The sequence below is a fragment of the Hemitrygon akajei genome, chromosome 3, assembly GCF_048418815.1.
Source record: "Hemitrygon akajei chromosome 3, sHemAka1.3, whole genome shotgun sequence".
Classification (NCBI taxonomy): domain Eukaryota; kingdom Metazoa; phylum Chordata; class Chondrichthyes; order Myliobatiformes; family Dasyatidae; genus Hemitrygon; species Hemitrygon akajei.
Window position 1 is genome coordinate 61,810,074 of NC_133126.1, and position 27,796 is coordinate 61,837,869.

Here is a 27,796-nt window from a genome sequence, read left to right on the forward strand (position 1 = left end):
AGGAAACTAAGAAAGTCATTAGGAAAGAAAAAATAAATTATGAAAGGAAGTTGGCAATTAACATGAAAAAGGATACTAATTCGAGTTTTTTTTAAATATATGAAAAGTAAAAGAGTGACATGGGTAGATATATGACTGATTGAAAATGATGCTGGAGAAATTATAATGGGTAACAAAGAGATGGCAGAGGAACTAAATGAGTATTTTGCATCAGTCTTCACAGTGGAAGACATTAGCAACATACCTGACAGCCAAAGGTTTCAGGGAATAGAATTAGGTACTGTCAAGATTACTAGAGAGAAAGTGCTTGGGAAGCTAAATGGACTAAGGATAGATAAGTCTCCCGGACCGGATGAGGTGCACCCACGGGTTCTGAAGGAGTTTGCTTTGGAGATTGTGGAGGCATTGGAAATGATCTTTCGGGAATCAATAGACTCTGGCATGGTTCCGGAGGACTGGAAGGTTGCAAATGTAGTTCTGCTGTTTAAGAAAGGAGGGGGGCAGCAAAAAGAAAATCATAGACCTATTACTCTGACATCAGTAGTTGGAAAGTTATTGGAGTCGATCCTCAAAGACAAGTTTATGAAATACCTTGAGATGCATGACAAGATAGGCCCAAGCCAGCATGGTTTCAGGAAGGGACGATCCTGCCTCACCAACCTATTGGAATTTTTTGAGGTTATCTCAAATAAGATTGACAAGGGAGAGGCTGTGGATGTTGTATATTTGGATTTTCAAAAGGCATTCGATAAGGTGTCGCATAAGAGGCTGCTTAATGAGAGCCCATGGAATTACAGGAAAGATATTGGAATAGGTGGAGCATTCGCTGATAGGCAGAAAGCAAAGGGTGGGAATAAAGGGATCTTATTCTGGTTGGTTGCCGGTTACTAGTGGTGTTCCACAGGGGTCAGTGTTGGGGCCGCTTCTTTTTACACTGTATATCGATAATTTAGATTATGGATTAAATGGTTTTGTGGCGAAATTTGCAGATGACACCAAGATGGGTGGAGGAACAGAAAGGAACGGAGTGACAGACTTGGTCAATTTAGGAGAGTGGGCAAAGAAATGGCAGATGAGATACAATGTTGAGAAATGTACAGTTGTACATTTTGTAAGAAATAATCGGGCAGATTATTATTTAGATGGGAAGAAAATTCAAAAATCAGAAGTGCAAAGGGACTTGGGGGTCCTCGTGCAGGGTACCCTAAAGGTTAACCACCAGGTTGGATCGGCAGTAAGGAAAGCGAATGCTATGTTGGCATTTCAAGAGGAATAGTGTATAAGAGTAAGGAGGTGTTGATGAGGCTCTATAGGGCACTGGTGAGACCTCATCTGGAATACTATGTGCAGTTTTGAGCCCCCTATCTTAGAAGGGATGTACTGAAGTTAGAGAGAGTTCAGAGAAGATGTATGAGGATAATTCCTAGAATGCAGAGGCTAACATATGAGGAGCATTTGTCGGCTTTTGGACTGTAGTCATTAGAGGAGAGAAGAATGAGAGGGGATTTAATAGAAACATTGAGTGTTGAAAGGGTTGGGCAGAGTAGATGTGGAAAGGCTGTTTCCCTTGGTGGGTAAGTCCAGGACAAGGGGTCCCAGGCTTAGAATTAGAGGGTACCCATTTAAAACAGAGATGAGGAGAAATTTTCTTTAGTCATAGGGTCATGGATTTATGGAATTCGTTGCCACATGCAGCTGTGGAGGCCCAATCATTGAGGGTTTTTAAGGAGGAGATTGTCAGGTATCTAATTAGTCAGGGTATCAAGGGATACGGGGAAAAAGCCGGAAATTGGAACTAGATGGGAGAGTAGTTTAGCTCATGGTGGAGCAGACACGATGGGCCAAATGGCCTACTTCTGCTCCTTTGTCTTATGACCTTGTGATGATTTGGCAGCTTCATAGCTTAAAGATTACTGGAGAGAATGCTTCCGGTGAGACTGCTGCCGCTAAGTAGTGAGATTTTCACTATGCTACAATGATTGCAGAAAAGTATTTTTACTTTATATAGGCTGTGTATTTATCATATCATTGCTGCTTTTACTATATGTTACTGCTATTTTAGGTTTTATATATTATTTGGCATGATTTTATAGGTTATTTTTTGGGTCTGGGAACACTCACAAATTTTTCCTATATTAATAAATGGTAATTGCTTATTCACTTTACGACATTCCGGCTTACAAACCATTTCATAGGAACGCTCTACCTTCGGATAGCAGGAGAAACCTGTATCTGATAGGAGAGGACCAAGAACCACTGAAGAAAGGGTAGAAGGAGGGGCACCAGATGGAGGTGATGGGCAGGTGAGAAAGAGTGAGAGGGTACCAAAACAGGGAATGGATGAAGTGGGGAGGATAAATTACCAGAAGTTGGAGGAATCAATGTTCACACCATCTGGTCTGAGGCTACCCAGAAGGAATGAGGTGTTACTCCTCCAACCTGAATGTGGCCTCAAAGTGGCAGTACAGGAGGCTATGAACTGATATGCCGAAATGGGAAAGGGAAGTCTAATTGAAATGAGTGGCCACAGGGAATCCAACATTTTTTGACAGACAGAGCGAAGGTGCTCAGCAAGTGGTCCCCCAATCTACATCGAGTCGCACCGAGGTAGAGGAGGAAGCACTGGAAGCATCAGATAGAAGAGCTGACCCTGACAGACTCGCACATGAAGTTTCACCTCATCTAGAAAGTCTTTCTGAAGTCCTGGATAACGGTGAGTAAGGTGGTGTAGGCTAGGCATAGCACTTGTCTGGATTGCAGGGATAAGTGCCAGGAGGGAAATCAATGGGGCAGAACGAGTGGACAAGGGAGTCATTAGAGAGTAATCACTACAGAACCAGGTGGGGAAAGGAGGTAAAGATGTGATTAGTGGTAATATTCCTCCTTCTTCAGTACTTTACCTCTTCATCTCCTCTCAGCTTACGACATTATCCACCTCTCCCCAACCAACCCACCTTACCCTGTTTCATTTATCACTTACCAAACTTGTACTCCTTCCCCTTCTTATTTTGGCTTCTTCCCCCTTCCTTTGCACTCCTGATGAAGGGTCTGGACCTGAAATGTCCACTGTTTATTACCCTCCATAGATGCTACATGACAAGCTGAGCTCCGCCAGAGCTGTGCATGTTTTGTCCTAATAACATGATTGGGCTCAGAATCAATATGAATGCAGAATAAATGTTGCTGCAAATTCTTTCCAAAGTATGATCCCACATCACAATACCAGTGTAAATTTGCAAATGGACCAGCTTTGCCCTCACAAACTTCAAAGGCTACACAAAGCAAGCACCAAAGATGTGGAATCTTTAAAGAGGGTGCAGAGGAGACTTACCAACTTGCTGCCTGGATTAGAGAGTGTGTCTTATGAGGTTAGGTTGAGTGAGCAATGGTTTTTCTGTTTGATGCGAAGGAGTGAGAGAAATGACGTGATAGAAGTACAGGTGGCCCCCATTTTTCGAACGTTCGCTTTATGACAGCTCGCTGTTACTAAAGACCTACATTAGTACCTGTTTTTGTTAACCAAAGAGGAATTTCACTTTTACGAAATAAAGATGCCCGCTTTATACACGTGTTTACCCCGAGAAAGACTACAGTGACTGTGAAGCCTTGTGCGGGCAGTTGTGTGCGCATGCGTGTACGTGCGTAGGCGTGTATGTGCCAATTTTTTTTCTCCAAATCCATTTTGGCTCGCTGTCTTCCCAATTTTGATAAGTGAAACTACGCTGTACATACAATATTTTTACTTTATATAGGCTGTATATGTATCATGTCATTCCTGCTTTTACTGTATGTTAGTGTTATTTTAGGTTTTGTGTTATTTGGTTTGATTTGGTAAGTTATTTTTTGGGTCTGGGAACGCTCAAAAAATTTTCCCATATAAATTAATGGTAATTGCTTCTTTGCTTTACGACATTTCGGCTTACAAATGGTTTCATAGGAATGCTCTACCTTTGGATAACAGGGAAACCTGTATACAAGAGGGCATATTTTTAAGGTGATTAGAGGAAAGTATAGGGGAATGTCAGAGATAACTTTTTCTCTCACAGAGAGTGGTGGGTGCATGGAATGACATGCCAGTGGTGGTGGCAGAGGTAGAGGTAGATACAATAGGTCTATTTAAGAAACTCTTAAACACATGAATGATAGAAAAATGAAGGGCTATGTAGGAGGGAAGGGTTAGAATGACCTTAGAGTAGGTTAAAAGATCGCACAACACTGTAGGCCAAAGGGTTTGTACTGTGTTGTAATGTTCAAAGTCCTTGAAGTGCTTTCTCAATGCAAGGCCGACTCCTTTACATAAGATACCTTGCGCGGATAGTGTTACATAGAACAATCTGAGCAACTGGCTCTAGCATGGTTCATTTAGAGCCAAGCTATTTATCAATTTGAACCAAACTCAAGAAAGCAATTCACTATTACCTACTCTGAAACACCAGCCAAAAATATAAGTTCACAATTTCTTAGCAATCAGTATTATTCTGAACATTTATGTTCAGAAATTACGCAGGGAATGGATTATATATTCAATGCAACCTGCACAGAATAAAAACAAACTTTTATTGTACCAACATTCTACACAAAATTAACACAAATATTTACATGAACATTGAATAACTAAAATGTGCTCTATTCAAATCGTTTATCAGGTTATGATTTGATCTATCATTAAAGCGACTTAGTACCAACAGTCATGTTTCTATACAATACTTTGTACAAAATAATTTAATACAGTTTAATAGGCAAGCTATTTTCTGAAATAAACACAGTAAAAAGGCATCACATTGAATCATTTGGCTAGTTCTAAAACAATAAAATTGACCTTAAGTAGACATCTTGTTTGCTTTCATTGACTGAGCTTGGCCACTTGCTTTCTGCAGTAGCACAGCCTTCAATGCATTAATCTTCTCGTCAATTTCTATTAGGCTGTAGCCCTGAAACATAAACCATTTGAAGTATTTAAATGAGCAATACATTGAAATATGATGTGCCAGGTGGTTTATTGTACATGAAAAAGCAAAGCTAATAGTTCAGACACTCCACGATAATTAACCTTCTCATTTGGAAGCCGTGTGATAGAACACAAATATTTCCAGGGGAAAATCGCACAACAGTACTGCCAGACAACTCTTTATATAATGTGAATTCCAAATATTTCCTACATAATCTGTGTAGCAAACCAAATTTTATACAGCGGCAAGTGTCCCAATATTTAACTATGTGTTTCTAGATACAGTAAACCATCTTGCATATCATATTTGGATAATGAAGATCCCATCTAATTTAAAAACCCAAATTTACCTCAGCACACTGTTCTGCTAATTACAGCATTTTATGTGCATTCACACAAGATAGCAAGTAAAGTTAGCATTAACTAGCGCAAGTGATAGAAGTGATTGCAGACTAGGCATTACAAAAAGGCATGAGTTAAATGTAGCCATTGAAGTCAAGGTGAGTCCCAATTGGACTGCCGAAAGATTGAGGAGGGAGAAGTAACTAATGGAGAGAGAAAACTGAGGATCTTAAAATAGGAAGTAACATAGATATACAAATATAATCTATATACACTGCACAAGTTAATGAATATGCTAAAACAAAAATACCTGCACTGTTTCTTGAACTTTACGCCTTTTATTTGGAAGATTCTGAAGAGGAGAAAGTTTGTTTAAATTTAGTTTTATTAGGAAAACATTAAAAGCTTAATTATGGTGATTGGTAATTAATTAACATTAATTCCAGTTATAAAACTTTCTACTATAAATTTTCAATTTGCACAAAGGAAACTAAACATCTCTATTACACAATAAATCTCTAAACATGGTTTATAAGGATCTTGTGAAATGTTAGCAAAAGATTCTCTATATAGTTACCAATAGTAACATGATACTTCAAAACTATATACACATTGTATTAATTGTGACTGGCTCAAATAACTAATTAAGGGAATATCTGACCCAGTTAAAAATCTGTTTTGATTACTTGATTGTCAAAAAAATCAACCTGATTTTTCACATTTCTTTCAAAGCCACAATTCACAAAGCAGGAAGCACAAAAAGCTTTGTTGTTCAGTCGTTGAGTCAAGTCCGAATCTTCGTGACTTCATGGTTTCCTGCACATCAAGCCTTCCCGTTGGAAACTGCCTCTCTAAAATCCCTCAAGGTCATACACATTGTCTGAGTAACATTATCTATCCATTGTAGCCTCTGTCATCCTCTCTGCCTTTTACCTTCTGTTTTACCTAAAATAAGAATCTTCTCCAAGGAGTCCTGTCTTCTCATGATGTGGCCAAAATATTTGTGCTTTTGCCTCATAATCAAGCCTCCTTGTGAGCAGTCTGGCTGTATTGACTTGTTGGAGCTTCTTGTTGTCTAACGAACACTTTTCTCCAGCATCCAAGTTCAAAGGAGCTGATTCTTTTGTATTCAGCCTTACTAACAGTCCAGCTCTCACAGCCATACATCACAACTGGAAGTACCATAGACTTACCTTCTCATGGTGAGAGTGCTCGTGTACCTAAGTGGCGCTCTGAGCTACGCCATGTAAAGCTACTCAAGATGGACAGGTCTCGGCAGAGAGGTCAGACTAAATATGGAATGGCAACCCACTCCAGTAGTTTGCCAAGAAAATCTTATGAATAAAAGTAACCTGACACTGGAAGATAAGCCCCATAAAAGGCTAGGTGAATTAAGTGCTCAGTTTACTTTCAATTCTTAAATGACCATATTATTTTTCATAAATATTAATACCAGGGGAAGATTACTGAAATGTATCCATAAGATCTCTCTTAGTCAGTGAGGAAGGATGCAGGGCTAGATCTTGCTCCAGAACAAAGCATGTTTTCACAGGACACCATTTGGAGCACAGTATCATAGCATCAAGTTCAAAACAAAAATGAAAAGAATAATCTCATTTCGAAGGGAAAATACTATTAAATTATTATTAAGGGAATGATAACAGGGCTCTTAGAAAATAATAAGATTGCACGTTAAATTCTAAAAGGGAAATCATGTTTGACAAATAAAAGATTATTTGTTTAAAAACAAAAGAGTATAACTAGCAAAAACAGACAAGGGTGAACTAGTACATGAACTATCAGAAGGCCATTATTAAAGTACTGTCTATGCAGCAAGATTAGAGTAGAGAGGATTTTGAGCAATTTTCTGATGGAGTTTGTTGACTGTTTAATGGACAGAAGAATGAAATGATATTAATTACAAAGAGCTATTTTAAAATAGGCTCAGGAACATGAAGGAAACATGTAAACATGAATTATTAAAAGATGGCATATTATTGAGAAGGCAGCAGCCAAATGCTTCAATTCTGTTATTAACAAACTTTTAATCTACAAATGTATCTAAATGTTCTAATTCCTGATGTGGCAAATATACAATTGGGTCAGCTTAACAATGGCAGTGGACACCAGTGCCTCTACTTCCTCAGAAGGCTAAGGAAAATTTGGTTTGCCTCCAGTGACCCTCATCAATTTTTAAAGATGCAGAAATGAAAACATCAAATCTGGCTGCATCAGTTTAGTATGGCAACTGCGTTGCTTAAGACTGCAAGAAGGTGCAGAGTTGTGAAAACAGCTCAGTCCATCATTAAAACCAATCCCTCCATGGACCCTGTCTACACTTCTCGCTGCTGTGGTGAAGTAGCCAGCATAATCAAATGCACCTCCCATCCTAGACATTCACTTTACTCCTTACTTCCAAAAGATAGATACAAAAGCTTGAATATGTGCAGCACCAGACTCAAGGATTGTTTCTATCGTCCTATAATAAAACTCTTAAATGGCCCTCTTATAATGTTAAAGATGAACTCTTGTCCTCACCAGCTACCTCATCACAGCCATTACACATTATTGTTTACCTGAACTGCACTTTCTCTATAATTCTAACATTATATTCTACACTGTCATTGCTTTTCCTTTGTACTACTTTAAAGGATTTGTGTTTTGATGACCTGCATAGGGCTGCAAAACTATCCACTGTATCTCAATATGTATTACAAACATAAACCAATGTCAATTAGCTTGATTTTGAAATAATTATATAATGTTAACCATAGCAAGACAATCATAAAGATTTCCCATGAACAATGGAAGTAAAGTTCATTAACAAAAGCTACTTCCCTACACATTAATTAATAATATATTTATGGCATCGCATTAAGTTACAATGTTATTGAAGCAGTTTATTAAAAACTTTTGCTATGTTGCTATGCTAGCTCCCCCATAATTAACTTTTTAAAAAATTGAGTTAAATTTAAGAGCAAAGACGAGAGACCAAATGAACAAAAGAAATGTTAGCAACACACACAAAATGCTGGTGGAACGCAGCAGGTGAGGCAGCATCTATAGGGAGAAGCGCTGTCGACGTTTCAGGCCGAGTTAGTCCTGATGAAGGGTCTCAGCCCGAAACATCGACAGTGTTTCCCCCTATAGATGCTGCCTCGCCTGCTGTATTCCACCAGCATTTTGTGTATGTTGCTTGAATTTTTATCATCTGCAGATTTCCTCATGTTTGCAATAGAAATGTTAGGTTATTTTCACTTATTCAGATGTTATTGAGACATTAAATGCAGAATCTTTTAAAGTTTATACTGGAAAATAGATAATTCCACTGAGAAAAAAAGGGAAATGGAGAAAAGAGGTAACACTTTCCAAAACCACATACTATAGGTCATATTGTTCCCCTTGTTGCTGTTGAACCCTGTATTTAACTTTTTTAAAATGTCAGATTTAAGAACACACAGATTAGTTAAAAACCTACCACATGCTGAAAATATTCTGGAGAAAGACCTTCCAAATGAAGAATTCTATCTTCAAGTTTTTTGATCCTTTGGTAAACATCCACTGGAACTGGACCACCTGTACTTAATCAAGCGATCTTACATTGGTTAAGTATTTTATGTAACACTAGATGCTAACTCCTTTCTAAAAATATAAAAAAAATCAAACTTCAACCAACAATGAAATTCAAAGTTCAACTCGTGGAACTGCATCAATCTTCATGATCATTAGAACAAAACAAACAGAAGAATCACTTTGCATACATTTACCTTTTGGATTCTTCAGCAGGTACAGTGTATTCATGCTTTATTGTTTTACAACATTGAGTCACAGTAGATTTAATTTGGCTTTTTTGACACTGATCAACAGAAAAAAGATTTCCACAAAGTGAATTAAATTAATAACAAATATAAAACACAAAATAATTGATTGCATAAGTATTCACCAACTTTAATATGATACTGGTGCAGCCAACTGGTTTTATAAGTCACATAATTAGCATAATTAGTTAAATGGAGATCATCTGTGTGCAGTAAGTGTTTCAACTGACTGTAGTAAAAATACCCCTGTATCTGGAAGGTCCAACTGCTGGTGAGTCAGTATCCTGGCAAAAACTACACCATGAAGACAAAAAAACACGCCAAGCAATTCCACAAAAAGGTTACTGAAAAGAATAAGTCAGGAGATGGATACAAGAAAATTTCCAAGTCACTGAATATCCCTTGGAGTATAGTTAAGTCAATCATCAAGAAATGGAATGAATCTAGGCACAGCTGTAAATCTTCCTACAGCAGACTGTCCTCAAAAACTAAGTGATTGCGCAAGAAGGGGACTAGTGAGGGAGGCCACCAAGAGACCTATGACAAGTCTGGAGGAGCTACAAGCTTCAGTGGCTGAGATGGGAGAGACTGCACATACAACAACTGTTGCCCAGGTGCTTCACCAGTCTCAGCTCTATGGGAAAAACACTGTTGAAAAGAACTCACATGAAACCTTGGCTAGAGTTTTCCAGAAGGCATATGGGAGACTCTGAAGTCAGCTGGAAGAAGGTTAATTGGCTTGATGAAACCAAAATTGAGCTTTTTGGCCATCAGACTAAAGGCTATGTATAAGCCAAACACCACGCATCATCAAAAACACACCATCCCTACAGTGAAACATGGTGGTGGTTGCATCATGCTGTGGGGATGCTTCATTACAGTAGGCCCTAGAAGGCTTGTGGAAGGTAGAGGGTAAAATGAATGGGGCAAAATACAGGGCAATCTTGGAGGGAAACCAGATGCAGTCTGCAAGAGAATTGCATCTTGGGAGAAGATGTGTTTTCCAGCAAGACAATGATGCCAAGCATGAAGCCAAAGCTACACAGGAATGGCTTACAAACAGAAATGTTAATGTCCTTGAGTGGCCATATCAGAGTCCAGACCTTAATCCAACTGAGAATCTGTGGCTGGACTTGAAAAGGGCTGTTCACTCACTATTCATGCAATCTGACAGAGATTGAACAGTTTTATAAAGAAGAATGGAAAAAATTCCAGTGTCCTGATGTGCAAACCTGATAGAGACCTATCCACACAGACTCAAGGCTGTAATTGCTGCCAAATGTGCATCTACTAAAAACTGACTTGAAAGGGGTGAATTATGCTATCAAATAGGTGTCACGGCGGAAGACTCGTGTGTTGTCAGGGAGGCCGGAAAATCTTTTGCTGTGGGCCCAAAGACCCGAGGTCTTTGCGATCTTCAGACTTAGAGCTCGAAAAGAGCAACGAAATGGACCTTTAAAATCGTAAACCTGCGGGTTGTTGTTATGTCTCCCGCCCGCTGTGAAAATGGGGGGCACCTCCCTCTCCCTTGCCAGGGAGAGAGAGAACCTGGGATTTGTCAAATTTCAGATGAAATGCGAAGCCTTTGGGGTAACTCTGGTCTGTGTCTTTGCTATTGCTTAGCACACACTTGGGCTTGGTGATGGTATCGATGTGCGGCTTTTTTGCTGGTGGGGGGAGGGGGGATAGACAATAGACAATAGGTGCAGAAGTAGACCATTCGGCCCTTCGAGCCTGCACCACCATTTTGAGATCATGGCTGATCAATTCCTATCAATACCCGGTTCCTGCCTTGTCCCCATATCCCTTGATTCCCCTATCCATAAGATACCTATCTAGCTCCTTCTTGAAAGCATCCAGAGAATTGGCCTCCACTACCTTCCAAGGCAGTGCATTCCAGACACCCACAACTCTCTGGGAGAAGAAGTTTTTCCTTAACTCTGCCCTAAATGACCTACCCCTTATTCTCAAACCATGTCCTCTGGTACTGGACTCTCCCAGCATCTGGAACAATTTCCTGCCTCTATCTTGTCCAATCCCTTAATAATCTTATATGTTTCAATCAGATCCCCTCTCAATCTCCTTAATTCCAGCGTGTACAAGCCCAGTCTCTCTAACCTCTCTGCGTAAGACAGTCCAGACATCCCAGGAATTAACCTCGTGAATCTACGCTGCACTTCCTCTACAGCCAGGATGTCCTTCCTTAACCCTGGAGACCAAAACTGTACACAATACTCCAGGTGTGGTCTCACCAGGGCCCTGTACAAATGCAAGAGGATTTCCTTGCTCTTGTACTCAATTCCCTTTGTAATAAAGGCCAACATTCCATTAGCCTTCTTCACTGCCTGCTGCACTTGCTCATTCACCTTCAGTGACTGATGAACAAGGACTCCGAGATCTCTTTGTATTACTCCCTTACCCAACTCTACACCGTTCAGATAATAATCTACCTTCCTGTTCTTACTCCCAAAGTGGATAACCTCACACTTACTCACATTAAACGCCATCTGCCAAGTATCTGCCCACTCACCCAGCCTATCCAAGTCACCCTGAATTCTCCTAACATCCTCATCACATGTCACACTGCCACCCAGCTTAGTATCATCAGCAAATTTGCTGATGTTATTTTCTATGCCTTCATCCAAATCATTAACGTAAATGGTAAACAGCTGTGGTCCCAATACCGAGCCCTGTGGTTAGCCCACTAGTCACCACCTGCCATTCCGAGAAACACCCATTCACCACTACCCTTTGCTTTCTATCTGCCAACCAGTTTTCTATCCATGTCAATGCCTTCCCCCCGATGCCCTGAGCTTTGATTTTACCCACCAATCTTCTATGTGGGACCTTATCAAATGCCTTCTGAAAATCGAGGTACACTACATCCACTGGATCTCCCCCGTCTAACTTCCTGGTTACATCCTCGAAAAACTCCAACAGATTAGTCAAGCATGATTTACCCTTGGTAAATCCATGCTGGCTCGGCCCAATCCTATCACTGCTATCTAGATATGCCACTATTTCATCCTTAATAATGGACTCTAGCATCTTTCCCACCACCGATGTCAGGCTGACAGGTTGATAGTTCTCCGTTTTCTCCCTCCCTCCTTTCTTAAAAAGTGGGATAACATTAGCCATTCTCCAATCCTCAGGAACTGATCCTGAATCTAAGGAACATTGGAAAATGATTACCAATGCATCCGCAATTTCCAGGGCCACCTCCTTTAGTACCCTAGGATGCAGACCATCTGGACCTGGGGATTTGTCAGCCTTCAGTCCCATCAGTCTTCTCATCACCGTTTCCTTCCGAATGCCAATCTGTTTCATTTCCTCTGTTACCCTATGTCCTTGGCCCATCCATACATCTGGGAGATTGCTTGTGTCTTCCTTAGTGAAAACAGATCTAAAGTACTCATTAAATTCTTCTGCCATTTCTCTGTTTCCCATAACAATTTCACCCAATTCATTCTTCAAGGGCCCAACACTGTTTTTAACTATCTTCTTTCTCTTCACATACTAAAAAAGCTTTTGCTATCTTCCTTTATATTCCTGGCTAGCTTGCGTTCGTACCTTATTTTTTCTCCCCGTATTGTCTTTTTAGTTAAGTTCTGTTGTTCCTTAAAAACTTCCCAATCATCTGTCCTCCCACTCACCTTAGCTCTGTCATATTTCCTTTTTTTTAATGCTATGCAGTCTCTGACTTCCTTTGTCAACCACTGAGGCCCCTTTCCCCCCTTTGAATCCTTCCTTCTCTGGGGGATGAACTGATTTTGCACCTTGTGCATTATTCCCAAGAATACCTGCCACTGCTGTTCCACTGTCTTTTCTGCTAGGCTATCCATCCAGTCAACTTTGGCCAGCTCCTCCCTCATGGCTCCATAGTTTCCCCTGTTCATCTGCAACACTGACACCTCCGAGCTGCCCTTATCCTTCTCAAATTGCAGATAAAAGCTTATCATATTGTGATCACTACCTCCTAATGGCTCCTTTACTGCGAGATCGCTTATCAAATCCTGTTCAATACATAACACTAAATCCAGAATAGTTTTGTCCCTGGTCGGCTCTCGTACAAGTTGTTCCAAGAATGCATCCCGTAGGCACTCTACAAACTCCCTAACCTGTGGTCCAGCACCAACCTGATTCTCCCAGTTCACCTGCATGTTGAAATCCCCCATAACTACTGCGACATTACCTTTGCCACATGCCAATGTTAACTCCCTATTCAACTTGCACCCAATATCCATGCTACTGTTTGGTGGCCTGTAGACAACACCCATTTGGGTCCTTTTGCCCTTACTGTTCCTCAGTTCTATCCACACAGACTCTACTTCTCCTGACCCTATGTCCCCCCTTGCAAAGGACTGAATCTCATTCCTCACCAACAGGGCCACCCCACCCCCTCTGCCCACATTTCTGTCCCTACGATAGCACGTATACCCTTGTACGTTCATTTCTCAGGTCTGATCTCTCTGCAGCCATGTCTCCGTTATCCCAACAACATCATAGTTACCCATTCGCACCTGGGCTTCAAGCTCATCCGCCTTATTTCTGACACTTCGTGCATTCAGATATAGAATTTTTATCCCATTTCTCCTCTCTCTGTTTGAATCGCTGCCTATTGTGCTTAACCCAGCTCCCCGAACTCCCATCAGGCTATACGCCCCTAGAATTTTGTTGTCCTTCCTACATTTACTTATTCTTTCAACACATTTTACTCCATGTTCCGTCAGACCATCCCTTGTACACAAGTCCTCCTTATCACTTGTTCCGCCCCACCTTCCTCTACTACACACTTAATATTCCGGAACCTTGTAGTTCCCACCTGTCCTTTATTCTTCCTCTCGCTATCCTCGCTCACATTCTGGATCCCCGCCCCCTGCAAATTTAGTTTAACCACCCCCCCCCCCCCCCCCCACCAAGAAGCTCTAGCAAACTTCCCTGCAAGAATGTTAGTACCGCTCCAGTTCAGGTGTAAACCGTCCCTTCGGAACAGATCCCACCTTCCCTGGAACAAGGCCCAATTATCTACATACCTGAAGCCCTCCCTCCTGCACCATCCTCTCAGCCACGTATTAATCTTTATAATCCTCCTGTTCCTTGCCTCACTCGCACGTGGCACAGGTAGCAATCCTGAGATTGTTACCCTGGAGGTCCTGCTCTTCAGCTTCGCACCCAACTCCCTGAACTCCCTACGCAGGACCCCCTCACTCATCATTGCACACTGCCGCTTACACGCAGAAGGGAGGAAATGGGGAGGGTCTTTGGGGTTCTCACATTTAACTGTCCTTCATTCTTTGAGGCACTTCTCTGTTTTCGTGGATGTTTGCGAAGGAAAAGCATTTTAGGATGTGTATTGTATACGTTTCTCCGACATTAAATTTGACCTTTGAATCTTTGAATATTTTGTGCTTTATATTTGTAATCAACTTAGATCACTTTGTAGAGATCCTTTTTCACTTTGACACTTTTCTGTTGATCAGCGTCAAAAAAGCCAAATTAAATCCACTGTGATTCAATGTTGTAAAACAATAAAACATGAAAACTTCCAAGGGGGTTTAATACTTTTTATAGGTACTGTATAATGATTTACTAGACTCACTAAGTAAGGCATGCCTATTAATAAGTAACTACTTATACATCTGTATATTAGATAAGACATGCTAAATAGTGCCATTACAAAATAATTACACCATGGGTCAAAATATTGTTCATTAACAGGATATTTTAATTATTCACAAACTAATTGTATAGCTTTTCAAAACTGAAATTCAGTAGATGCTATTAATGTTAAGATAGAGAAAAAAATCCAGAAAAAAATCCAGGGAAAAAGGCATGGCAAGCTGGAAAGCAAAATAGAACTAACAAGGCTTGATGACTTGTTAAAAGAACTTGGAAACATTATGATATACAAAATTAAAAATGAGGCAGAAAGAGGGAAAAACTTAAGACAATATAGTGTGACAAATACTTTTATTTCAAAATTTTCCCAGTGTGAGAGTCACTGGCCTGCAATGTAAACTGTTGCTATCTTCACTGACTCTACATGAACATTTTCAAGGTTTTGCATTTCTCATACAATTACTCAATTCCATTGATAGCCTAACAGTAGCTTTTAGCCACTGCAGTAAAATATCATCTTATCCTCTCCTATACTAGAAAATGGTCAAGGTTTCTGGCTATTGACATTAACGAGTTTTGCACCAGAATAACAAGTTGCCCAGAACATCCCAGGAAAAAATTCTGCAGTCCACTAATCTGACACTCCTTTGTTCTGTTTGTATACAGCCCACTCTTGCAGGCAGAAAGAATTAAGCAAGGCTGATGGTTATACTAAAGTGTCTCTTGCACATTGGACCACCAACCAAGACACAAAATTACACCTTTTTACATTAAATTGGGATAGGTATAAACATGAGCATGATAAGGCAAAATTAAGTGTTGATCTTAGCAATCATTAAGCAGTCTAGTTAACAAAAACAATATCCCAAAAATGTTCACTAAACTTCATTCTCTATGAACACAGAATCAGTTTTGAAGTCTGAAACTTTAAAATCATCAGTGGATAGGGCTGAAATGCTCTACCAAGAGAGAAAGTAGCTAGATTAGTATACAACGCAATAATTTGCAGAGCTCTAGGAAGAAGGTGTGCAAGGAAAGCAATCTAAAGCTTGCTTTGAACTAGTATAAACTCAATCAAGCAACAGCCTCCTTCTGTGCAACTTTCTTCTAAATTATAGGATTTAACAAACTAAAATTAGGAAAGCCAATTTGAAAGTTTAGATAGTAATGAAGAGACCAAACACTCTCATCAGATTAAGTCAGCCTATGGAGGTTATTAGATTATTTTGCAATCACTACATTGTAAACTTTGAGTAACATACCCTGTGAAAGATTACAAAGTAAACTACACACCTGGTGGAAGCTTCAAATGAGCTTCCATATTTTGAAGCCTCTCTTCAATAGCTGGGTTACCACAGTTTTGTGCCACAGAATTAGGTTTTTGGGCAGATTCCCCTTCACTTTCAGTTCTTGTTTGAGGCCCATACATATTTACAACTCTTGAGACTGCAATTAAAAATGTTGATTCTTAAGACTGCAATAAAAATGTTTTGAAAAATATAAGCTTTTGGTTTATAACCTGATAAGAATGAATTTCATAGAGTACAACCAAATAACCAATCTTGGAAGTCTATTTCAAAACTTATTCACAATCATCCTGAGAAGACAGTATTGCATGTGTAATTTTTAATTGAACTAATTTCTCTTCCTTAATTATCAAAAACATAGCCATATTCAAGTTAAAAGCCTTCAGCGCACTTAAAACATACTGCAAATTCTGGCACAATTGCCTCACTGCAACTTTTAGGATAATTTTATAGTGTCAAGGCTAGAAAACTAAAAGAAATAATGAAAACAAAATTTTCTCAAGTAACAACAATCACATAAATCTGAAATTCAATAAGCTGGCAAGTTGCGAGCTGGCACTAAAAATAACAAATGATTTCAGATTGACCTTAAATGTTAACAATGCCATCCTCTCCACCTTGAGCATAAACACCGGCAAGGATTATTTGGGGCAAATGACTTAACATATTCTAATTCTATGTAAGTGTATTTGGAATTAAAACAAGCATCATTTTTTTTATTGCAACCAACATATAAAAGAGATAATTGGAACTCAAAATATTGTAATAATTTCAATACAAAACATGACTTTTGAAATCGATACAGGAGCGATACTACATGCTGCAAACAGTATTCAATTCAAACAATTTCAGCTGCCGCTACAGAAAATTTCCACAGCATTCAACATATCCACAATCATTTTTAAGTAAATATACATTTATGCCATGGAAGTATTACTACTGTACTTAATTATTCTACTGATAAATAAACATAGCCTCCTTCTAAAGCTAAAAATGTGAAAAAAAACATGAACATACCTTTTATATGGCTTTTGAAACCAGGATGTGGTGTAAAAACAGCATCTGTTCTGGCACAGCTGTTTTCTAGTTTAAAATAAAATTATACATGCAAGGATAATCAAAAAGTCAAAATAGTAAAAATACCACTACTAATAAAAATATATGAAATATTTTGAAAGATTACAACAAAACCAAAATATTCTTTTCCCAATTTTGAATTTTATTATGTGGTAATGTGATAATAGTTTTCCCCAATATACATCCAATAACTTAATTGCTAGTTCTTTTTAAATTTTAGTTACACATATGTGTAACTTTATAAATTGAAAACTAACCTAGATTACAATTAATAACGTTACAGAATTCACGGATGTTGTTTTCATTGATCTCTGCTTGCTTTCTCTCTATGAATGCCGAAATTCGTCTTTCGATCTGAATGACAAATAAAATACCATTGGAAATAGCTCAACATACTCGTTAAAATAAAACAATTTCCATGTAATTGTAACTCAATGGAAAATGTGGAAACACTGAATTAAATCTTACTTCATCTTTGCTTGCTTTGATCTGGACTAATTCTGTTCCACTTTGGATATTTGACTCATCCTGTTCTTCAAGTTTACATTGTGCTTCTTTTTGGAACATTTTTGTTCTTGGATTAACTGATTGATTCCACATTTGCTTGAGGCTAGTTGTTGTTGAATTCAAGTCGCTATCAGGCTTTGCGGAAGGTGACTTTTCTACTGAATTTCTTGTCCCAGATGCATCTTCTCTTACCAATAAATTCAGCTTGTCTGAAACACACTACCAATAAAATTTTGCTAAACAATCTGAGGACTAAATTAAGCATATGGGATGATTAAGGAAAAGCACTTACACCTTCAGTCATGACCTCCAGCATTTTCATTCAGATGAACATCTTGACATGTGGAAACTCAATCAGCATGTACAGGTTTCTATACTAAGCTACTAAAAATGTTCCTGTGCCTCAATATTAACAATATACCTTCTTTTGCAAAGATCCATATTATTTCCTCAATTTTTTGAGCTAATGTATAGATGATAGTACAAAAGCTTAAAGGTCCAAGACACCTGCAAGATGACCAGCCAAAACCACAACACTTCTTAACTTCAATCCAAATTTACTTTCTGTTGCTCATCATTTACTGCCCCTCGATAGAGGATGATTTTTTTCCTTCATTCTGGTTTTATGGACTTTGAAATGACTGTTGAAGCCAATATGAGAATTACAGACACTTCAGCTGGAGGAAGAGTAGATGACTAGTTCGGCAGGTGATGCAGTCTTTCTTCCAATTATGTGGGACCCCTGCGTACTCACTGTCATGTGAAAGTTAGTCAAAAATGTCCCAAATGCCCTCATCCAAACTAAGGCATCATGGGCCAGGTATTTCTAAGAGACAGTGGGAACATTGCTAATTTTTCTAAGGAGGCTCGAAAGCATTATCGAGCCTTTCACCTTCCCATCTGACTATCATTTCCGAAACTCAGAAAAGAATTTGTTTCGGGAGCCTGGTGTCTGGTGTGCAAATGATGGCTCCTGCCCAATGAAGTTGCTTGATAATTATGCCCTCTAAAATTAAAATTTCATGAAGAAAATGGCTTTTACAGTAATTCTTGCATAGCATTGTTTGGACCCAAAAATTGACAAAATCTGCTGACAGTAATCTATGAGAATTATTATTATTATTATTCTCAAGGGAGGTGGGCAACACTGAAATTAAGTACTTATTGCCAGCAGACCTTGAGAAGGTAGTGATAATCCACCATGAACGACTGTAGTCCTTGAAGTCAAAGTACAGTGTTGTTACATTAGCAGTTGCAATTTGTTTAAGATTGCTTCAGTGGGGATGCAACACATGTAGTCCAGACCAAATAAGAGAGATAGCTTTATTTTCTTAGAGGACCACATGGATTTTCATGATCACCTTTACTGATACTATTTTTAATTTCCAGACCAGGAAAAAGAAGCAACAGTTAAAAAGCATTGTTTATGGACTGATGACAAACTATTAACTACATTACTATAACACACTAAACTCAATATAACATGTGAACCTATTATCTTTCACTGTTTTACAGGAGGAGCAAATCTTCAGCCACATTTGTAATCCAATTATAGCTAGGCACATCATGGCAGTCAGAAGGCAAAATCTACTAGAAAATTTCATTCCAAATTTGAGACTTTGAATCAATGGATATCTTTACTCAACATGGTGAAAACATCAAGACAAAGCAGCGTATATCATTGATATGGAGTTTCTACTGTTGTCAGAAGCCAGCTTTAATCAACCAAGAATGCCTCTGCCCACATTAACTCCAGATTTTGTTATTTCTCAAAGTTAAATTAAGTATCTCACATTTAGAAAGGCCCTTTATCTGCCTCCATCCCTTCACCAACAATCACATCAGCTGTCCCATACTACCGATACAAAATATACTTATTAATATTCAGATTCATAGTAGTAATAAGTTTCCTTAGCATTACTGTAGGTTAATCATTCAATTTTCTCAGGTTATTTTTATGAAAACAACTCACCTGTAATTCAAGAATGTGCTGTTGAAGCAAATGGCTAAAATTTTCCAGGTTAAGTGTTGGCAGTGACTGAAGCTTGCATAAATCAACAGTAAGTTTTAGGACATCATCTCCAAAATTAAGCTTCAAGAAAAAAGATGCAACACATCAAAACAGGCTTCCATATTTGGATTTAGATCTCAGAACCTTTAAAGCTAACACACAAATCTCATGCAACTGACAATGAAAACTAAAATCTCATGAAGAAAATGGCTTTTACAGTAATTCTTGCATATTGAAATCAAAGTCATTCTCTACCTCAGTTTGTAAAATACTGTTACCTATAACATTAGCACACATTGTAATGTACTTCCAGACAGGAGTCAATAACTACCAGCCCCCCTCCCACCCACCATCCTAACAAAAAGATAATCTTTATCGGCAGTCTGATTAACAATGCAAATCATATTTTAATTACAAACAATTGCATCAAAAGATGCACAAGGTGATCATGGAAGACATTAGGGTTTCCTTAATTGTTGGTATTCACATCCACTGCATTACACAACTACTAACCAACTCTCGTGTCCCCTGTACTATCCTCTGTTAAATGCAAGTTCAACAGATCTTTGATGCTTGTGCTCTAAGTAGCACAAATACCTGTTTATTCATCACCTGTACTTGCTTAACTACACTGAATTCCAGTATGAGCAGCCACTTCAAAAAGATATACAATTGCAAGAGAAATTTGTGAACCCTTTGTAATTATCCAGTTTTCTGCATTAATTATTCATAAAATGTGTTCTGATCTTCATCTATGTCACAATAATAGACAAACACAATCTGCCTAAACTAATAATTCACAAACAATTGTAATTCTTCTCCTCAATACAGAGTATACCATTTAAACAATCACAGTCTAGGTTCAAAAAAATGTACGTGAACCTCTGGTGTAATGCCTTCCACTAAAGTTATTTGGAGTCAGGTGTTCTAATCAATGACAAACAAGAGAAAATCTGCAAATGCTGGAAATCTGAGCAACACACACAAAATGCTGGAGAAACTCAAAAGGCCAGGCAACACAGTTGACATTTTGGGCTGAAACCCTTTGGCATGCTCAAGGTGATAATTGAAGACGTTAGGGTTTCATTAATTGATGGTAATCACCTCCACTGCATTTTACTACTAACCAGTGTCCTACCGAAGGGTTTCGGCCCAAAATGTCGACTGTATAGCTGCTGCCAGGCTGCTGAGTCTCCCCAACATTTTGTGTGTGTTGTTCCAATCAATGAGATGAGATTTGAGGTGTGGGTTGTAGAGATGTCCTGCCCTATAAAAAAGACACTCAAAGTCTTATTACTGACAGGGCTTGCTCTTCTGAAGAAAGATCTGTTTATCTGCACTATGCCTCGATCAAAACAACTTTCAGAGAACTTTAGAAGAATTGTAGAGATGCATGATGCTGGAAAAGGCTATAAAAGCATTTCCAAAGACCTGAGTGTTCATCAGTCCACAGCAAGAGAAATTGTCTTCAAATAGAGGAAATTCAGTACCATTGCTACTCTCCCTAGGAGAGGGCACCCTGCAAAGATCACACCAAGAGCACAATGTGCAATGATGAAGGAGGTGAAAAAGAACTCAAAGCTAACAGTAAAAGACCTGTAGTAATCTCTTGAACCGCACCCCAACTGTGGAGCATGGTGGTGGAAGGAGCATCATGGTTTGGGGCTGCTTTGCTGCCTCGGGGCCTGGACAGCTTGCAATCGTTAAGGGAACAACAAATACAAAATTGTTTCAAGAAATTATACAGGGGAATGTCAGGGTAGTGTTCTGCACTATTCTCTTGCTTTCTCCTGGAACCTATTAATCTCTGCTTTAAATATACTCAATGACTTGGTCTCCACAGGTGTCCATAGTAATGATTTCCACAGATTCACCACCCTCTGACAAAAGAAGTTCCTCTTCATCTCTGACATAAAGGGAATAAAGGGACCTCTGGTTATAGACTCACCACTATAGGAAGCATCCTCACTGTGCCCACTCTACCTAGATATTTCAGTATTAGTTATGTTTTACTGAGATTCAGAATCAAATTATAACATGTTTTTGTGATCTATTTTTAGATAATAGTTTTATGTCCTTTGAACAGCTAATAAATATAATTTACCTAAAACTCATTTTTTTAGATATTTGCAAGTTAGAAATTTCTTGAATAATATGTTACAGTCTTTTCCGAAATTATGTCCAATGGACATTATGGAAAAAATTTTAGCTCTGAATCCTTGCCAGAAGGGTTTAGTAGCCACCATTTATAATATGATCATGAAAATACAGCCAGAAGTATCAGAAAAGATTATGAAGGAATGGGGAAAAGAACTTCATTGTTTTATACCCACTGAGCAGTGGGAGAAAATTTTACAGTTAGTCAATTCCTCTTCTATTTGTGCTAAACATGCCCTAATACAATTTAAGGTTGTACATAGGGCTCACATGTCCAAGGATAAACTTGCTCGATTTTACTCTCATGTTAATCCAACCTGTGACAGATGTTATTCTGAAGTAGCTTCATTGACCCACATGTTTTGGTCTTGCCCTTGTTTGCAAAATTATTGGAAAGATATTTTTGGTATTATTTCAACAGTTCTGAATATCAAATTGCAACCGCATCCTATTACTGCAATTTTCGGTTTACCAATGGTGGATAATATTTGTTTATCCCCCCTCAGCTCAACGGATGATTGCATTTGTTACATTAATGGCTAGAAGATCTATCCTATTGAACTGGAAAGAAATTAATCCTTCAACTATATTTCAGTGGTTTTCTCAAACTATCTCTTGTTTGAGCTTAGAAAAAAATTAGAAGTGTTGTCTTTGATTCTTCAGTTAAATTTGAAGAAACTTGGAGACCATTTATCCAACATTTTCAAATCAGTTAAACTGACTTTTCCTAAACCCTGCTTCTATTATCCTTAATTATTTGGATGGAGGTGTGGAGTTATTGACGCTACTGTGTATATTTGACATAATGCAATGGCCCATGATGGTTAGGTTTTTTTTCTTTTCTTTTTTGGGGATTTTTTTTTCTTCTTACTCCCTTTTTTCGTAATTACTATGAGTTTGGGAGGTCATTATATATGGATTATCATCTATATGAATGTATACTTAACCTATTAATTATGTACTTTCAAACTCTGTATTCATGTTTCATTTATGTTTGTTTAAAATTAATAAAAACATTTAAAAAGAGATTCAGAATCAAATTTAATATCACCAGCATATGTTGTGAAATATGTTAACTTTACAGCAGCAGTACAATGAAATACATGATAAATACAGAGAAAAAAAACTGAATTAACATAGAACATAGAAATCTACAGCACATTACAGCCCACAATGTTGTGCCAACCATGTACTTACTCTAGAAGCTACCTAGAATTTCCCTAGTGCATAGCCCTCCATTTTTCTAAGCTCCATGGACCTATCTAAAAGGATCTTAAAAGACCCTATTGTATCGGCTTCCACCACTGCTGCCAGCAGTGCATTCCACATACCCACCACTCTGTGTGGAAAAACTTACCCCTGACATCCCCTCAGTGCCTTTTCCAAGCAACTTTAAAACTATGTCCCCTTATGTTAGCCATTTCAGCCCTGGTAAAGCGCCTGTGACTATCCACATGATAAATGCCCCTCATCATCTTATACACCAATATCAGGTAACCTCTCATCCTCTGTCACTCCAAGGAGAAAAGGCCAAGTTCACTCAACCTATTCTCATAAACTACGTCCTCCAATCCAGGAAACATCCTTGTAAATCTCCTCTGCACTCTCTATAGTATCCACATCCTTCCTGTGTGAGGTTACCAGAACTGAACACAGTACTCCAAGTGGGGACTGACCAAGGTCTTATATAAGTTCATACATGTCTGTTAAATTAAGTTAAAATAAAGTGCAAAAAAACAGTAAATAAAAAAGTAGTGAGCTAGTGTTCATGGGTTTAATGTCCATTTAGAAATCAGATCGCAAAGGGGAAGAAGTTGTTCCTCAATCGCTGAGGGTGTGCCTTCAGGCTTCTATACCTTCTTCCCTTCATTCTTCTAAACTCCAGTGAGTACAGGCTCAGAGCCATCAAACATTCCTTATATTTCAACTCCTTCATTCCCAGGATCATTCTCGTGAACCCCTTCTGGACCTTCTCCAATGCTGGCACTTCCTTTCTTAGATAAGGGGCCCAAAACTGCTCACTGTATTCCAAGTGTGATTTGACCAAAGCCTTATAAACCCTCAGCATTATATTCACACTTTTATATTCTAGTCCTCTCCAAATGAATGCAAACATTGCATTTGCCTTCCTTACTACCAACTCCATCTGCAAGTTAATCTTTAGGGAATCCTACACAAGGACTCCCAAATCCCTTTGTACCTGTGATATTTGAACTTGCTTCTCGTTTAGAAAATAGTGTATGCTTTATTCTTTCTACCAAGCACTTCCCTACACTGTATTCCCCTCTGCCACTTCCTTGCCCATTTTCCTAATCTGCTTAAGTCCTTCTGCAGATTCCCTGCTTCCTCAACAATACACGCCACTCCACCTACCTCTGCATCAACTTGGTCACAAAGCCATCAATTCTGACATCCTGATTATTGATATAGACTCGCTGGCCACTTTATTCCCTACTAACCTTGAGTAACCTTTGTCCCTACTAAAGTAGCTGCTTAGTGTACGTTAGTGGTCTTCTGCTGCTATATCCCATTCGTTGTGAGTTCAGAGATGCTCTTCTACATACCACTTTGTAGTGCATGGTAAATGAGTTACTGTAGCCTTCCTATCAGCTTGAACCAGTCTGGCCATTCTCCACTGACCTCTTTCACTAACAAGGCATCTTGACACTCAGAACTGCTGCACACTACGCTCAGCCCGAAACGTCGACAGCACTTCTCCCTATAAATGCTGCCTAGCCTGCTGTGTTCTACCAGCATTTTGTGTGTGTTGTTGTTCGAATTTCCAGCATCTGCAGATTTCCTCGTGTTTGCACACTATGTTTGTTTAGTTCACTCTCTGTGAACACTAGAGATTGTAACAATCGCAGGTCAGTAGATTCTGAAATACTCAAATCACCCAATCTTACACCAACAATCATTCCATGGTCAAAGCCACTTGGTCACATTTCTTCCCCATTCTGATGTTTGGTCTAAACAACAAATGAACCTCTTCACCATGTCTGCATGCTTTTATGCACTGAGTTGCTGCCACATCATTGGTTGATTAGACATTTGCATTAATGAGCAGGTTACAAGTGTACCTAATAAAGAGGCCACTGAGTATATAACGTGTAAAGAAGTTGTCCCAACACCAACCCCTGTGGAACACCACTGGACACAGGCAGCCAAAAAGAAAAGGCCCCCTTTATTCTTCTGCCAGCCAATCTTCTATCCGTGCTAGTATCTTTCCCATAATTCCTTGTTTGGACACATATGCAGCACCTTGTCAAGGGCCTTTTGAAAATCCATGCAAGCAACATCTACTGACTTTCCCTTGTTTATCCTGCCTGTTATTTCCTCAAAGAACTCTAACAGATTTATCAGGCAAAATTTCTCCTTAAGGACACATTGCCGACTTCGGCCTATTTTATATTGGACCTCCATGTACATCGGCCCCTCATCCTTAGTAATGGATCTGAACACCTTCCCTGATTTTTGCCTCCCCCTCCATCTTAAAGAGCGGAGCAACATTGCCAATTTCTCAGTCCTCTGGAACCATTAAAAGATTATTGCAAATGTCTTCAGCTACCTCTTTTAGAACCCTAGGGTACAGACCATATGGTCCAGTTGACTTATCTACCTTCAAACCTTTCAGCATCCCAAGCACCTTCATCTTTATAATAGCACATAATCACATCTGCCCAACATTCTCAAATTTCTGGCATGTTGCTGGTCATCCATAGGGAAGACCAATGCAAAAAGTGTATTAATTCATTGCCATTTCTCCCTCTCCAGTGTCATTTTTCGGTAGTCAAATGTCCACTTGCCTCTTTTACTCTTAATATATATGAATAAAATCTTTCTGTATCCTCTTACATTATTAACTAACTTACCTTCAAATTTCATTTTTTTCTCTCGATTAGTTGCCCTTTGTTGGTTGGCAAAAGTTTTCCAATCCTCTATCTTCCCATCAATTTTTGCTATATTGTATGCTTTTGCTTTTATGTTCTTTTAGACTTGCCTTGTCAGCTAGCTGCCTCATCCTCCCTTGAGAACGCTTTTTTTATTCTGACGAACTGATCCTGTGTCATCCGAATTTATTTCAGATGTCCAGTATCTGGTGTTTGTTCAAGTTGCAATGTTGCAAATGAAGCAATTAATTTCTATACAATAAAATTTCTACAGGAGGAAATTCACCAGCTAATCTGAAAGCTACTGACACATACTACTAACTCAATGTTACTAATCTATACTTCTAGTAAATACTCTGTTTTAAATTAACAAACACTAGCCAGGTCATTGGAAACGCCCAGCTAGTAAGTAACTGTGCCAAGTCTGCACATCCGCTGGAATGTATACTTCAGCTTTACTTACATAAAACGGCATTATTTGGCAATCAGTTTTTTTCATGAAAACTGAACCAGAGACAATATCAAGAGCAATTTCATCAAACTGCAAGTGATTTTTAAAAGTGGATAGCTTTGGATCAACATTACTTGATATTATTTTCTAAAAACAAGTGGAACATGTACTACACATACAAAACAACACACACACAATGCTGGAGGGACTCAGCAGGTCTGGCAGCATCTATGGAAATGAATAAACAGTTGATGTTCGTGCCGAGACCCTTCTTGGAACTCAATAAGTCAAGTGGCATCTGCTGAATCTCGTGTCTATCAAGTGGAACATGAAGAAGGATTTACTTGTATTAAAAAAATTGTTGGAACTACTTACAGTATATGACATACTACAAACTTGTATTGGTGAATGAGCATTGAAAACATTGTTTTAAAATGATAAATATTTCTCTCTCTAGGAAATGCAACCAGACACAAAATACTTCCATAAATAACCTATATAGTTATTATAGTTATAGTTATAAAACATATAGTTATAAAAAAAGCAGAAAAACTAACAATCAGAAATGAGAGCATAGCTTCATAAATAAGACCTCCTTATTTTCACCTTAGACTCTAGCAACTCACGTCGTGTTGTTCAATCTAACCCAGAGCAACGTATACTTTGGACACTTCACTGATCATAAGTTAGGAACAAAGGAAAACAAGCTGCTGGAGGTACTCAGCAGGTAAAGTAGCATCTGTGGGGATAGAGGGATGCTTGATATTTCAGATTGATACCCTGTATTAGGATGAGATACAAGTTCTAAACCCGAAATATCAATGGATCTTTTGCCGCCATATATGCTGCCTGACCCGCTGAGGTCTACCAGAAATCTTGTTTTAATTTGCTCCAGATTTTGTACAATTGGTTAGTGATCAACAAAAGTTTAAGACTTTTTTTTAAAAACATCAATGAACACTTAACGGCAGGCCTACAGGGAATATGCCTGAAATCATTGCTCCACAGCTGGCAGATTTTCTCTACAGATGGTTGAATGCACAAATCTCGAAAACCTCGCACTTTGGAATTCAATCCCCGTTCTACCTAATTCAGAGGGCCGTTTACAGGCCCAGTTTCAAACCGCGATATCCCTTGCTAGCCAAACGGACAGCGAGTGCCTGGGCAGCGCCGCTACCCCACACGCAGGCTCGTCCCTGGCCCACATGACCGAAACTTCGGCCGGCCTCTCAATTCAGAGACGGAGAAAACAAGGTGCCGGCCACAGACCTGCTCGTGAAATCGGACGAGCGAACTGAACACGGCGCGCACACTCTCGCCCACCTCGCCGACCGCCCGAAGAAGCGCGCACTGTCTCCCCGCCGGCGCCGCCATGACACAGGGCGAACAGCCCCATAATGCCCCACGGCGTCGCCTCAGCCCCACATTGAAGCGGCCGAGGCACTGGAACCCATCGGCTCTGCAGAATAAGAAAAGAAATGCCATTTCACCCAGAGTGGGCTCCCTTTAATGATTAATATGTAACCACTGTTACTTCAGTCCAATACGTAACACGGCATTTCTAACAGACATTTGGGCGAAACTGTGCAGCACCGCCTTGTTATCAACAATTGAATGTTTATCTGACCAAAATCCAACAGTGTCGATTGTAACCTGTGATACATTGTTG

The 27,796-nt window shown here is 39.1% G+C and overlaps 1 protein-coding gene across 3 annotated transcripts; it reads right to left on the bottom strand.

The window, feature by feature from the left end:
- Positions 1-4,536: 4,536 nt before the first annotated feature.
- Positions 4,537-27,556, bottom strand: mbip (MAP3K12 binding inhibitory protein 1). Of its 3 annotated transcripts, none has more exons than XM_073039990.1 (9): positions 27,451-27,556; positions 19,591-19,710; positions 17,580-17,837; positions 17,369-17,465; positions 17,052-17,117; positions 16,021-16,173; positions 8,769-8,866; positions 5,601-5,642; positions 4,537-4,931 (listed from the first exon to the last, which is right to left on the bottom strand). In XM_073039990.1, exons 1-9 carry the CDS (start codon positions 27,499-27,501, stop codon positions 4,821-4,823), a joined length of 996 nt encoding a protein of 331 aa, XP_072896091.1. In that variant the 5' UTR covers positions 27,502-27,556; the 3' UTR covers positions 4,537-4,820. The 3 variants fall into 3 exon arrangements, with proteins under 3 accessions (XP_072896091.1, XP_072896089.1, XP_072896092.1); XM_073039988.1 differs by having other exon boundaries at positions 27,397-27,545; XM_073039991.1 differs by having other exon boundaries at positions 4,836-4,931; positions 8,769-8,871; positions 27,397-27,545.
- Positions 27,557-27,796: the final 240 nt, after the last annotated feature.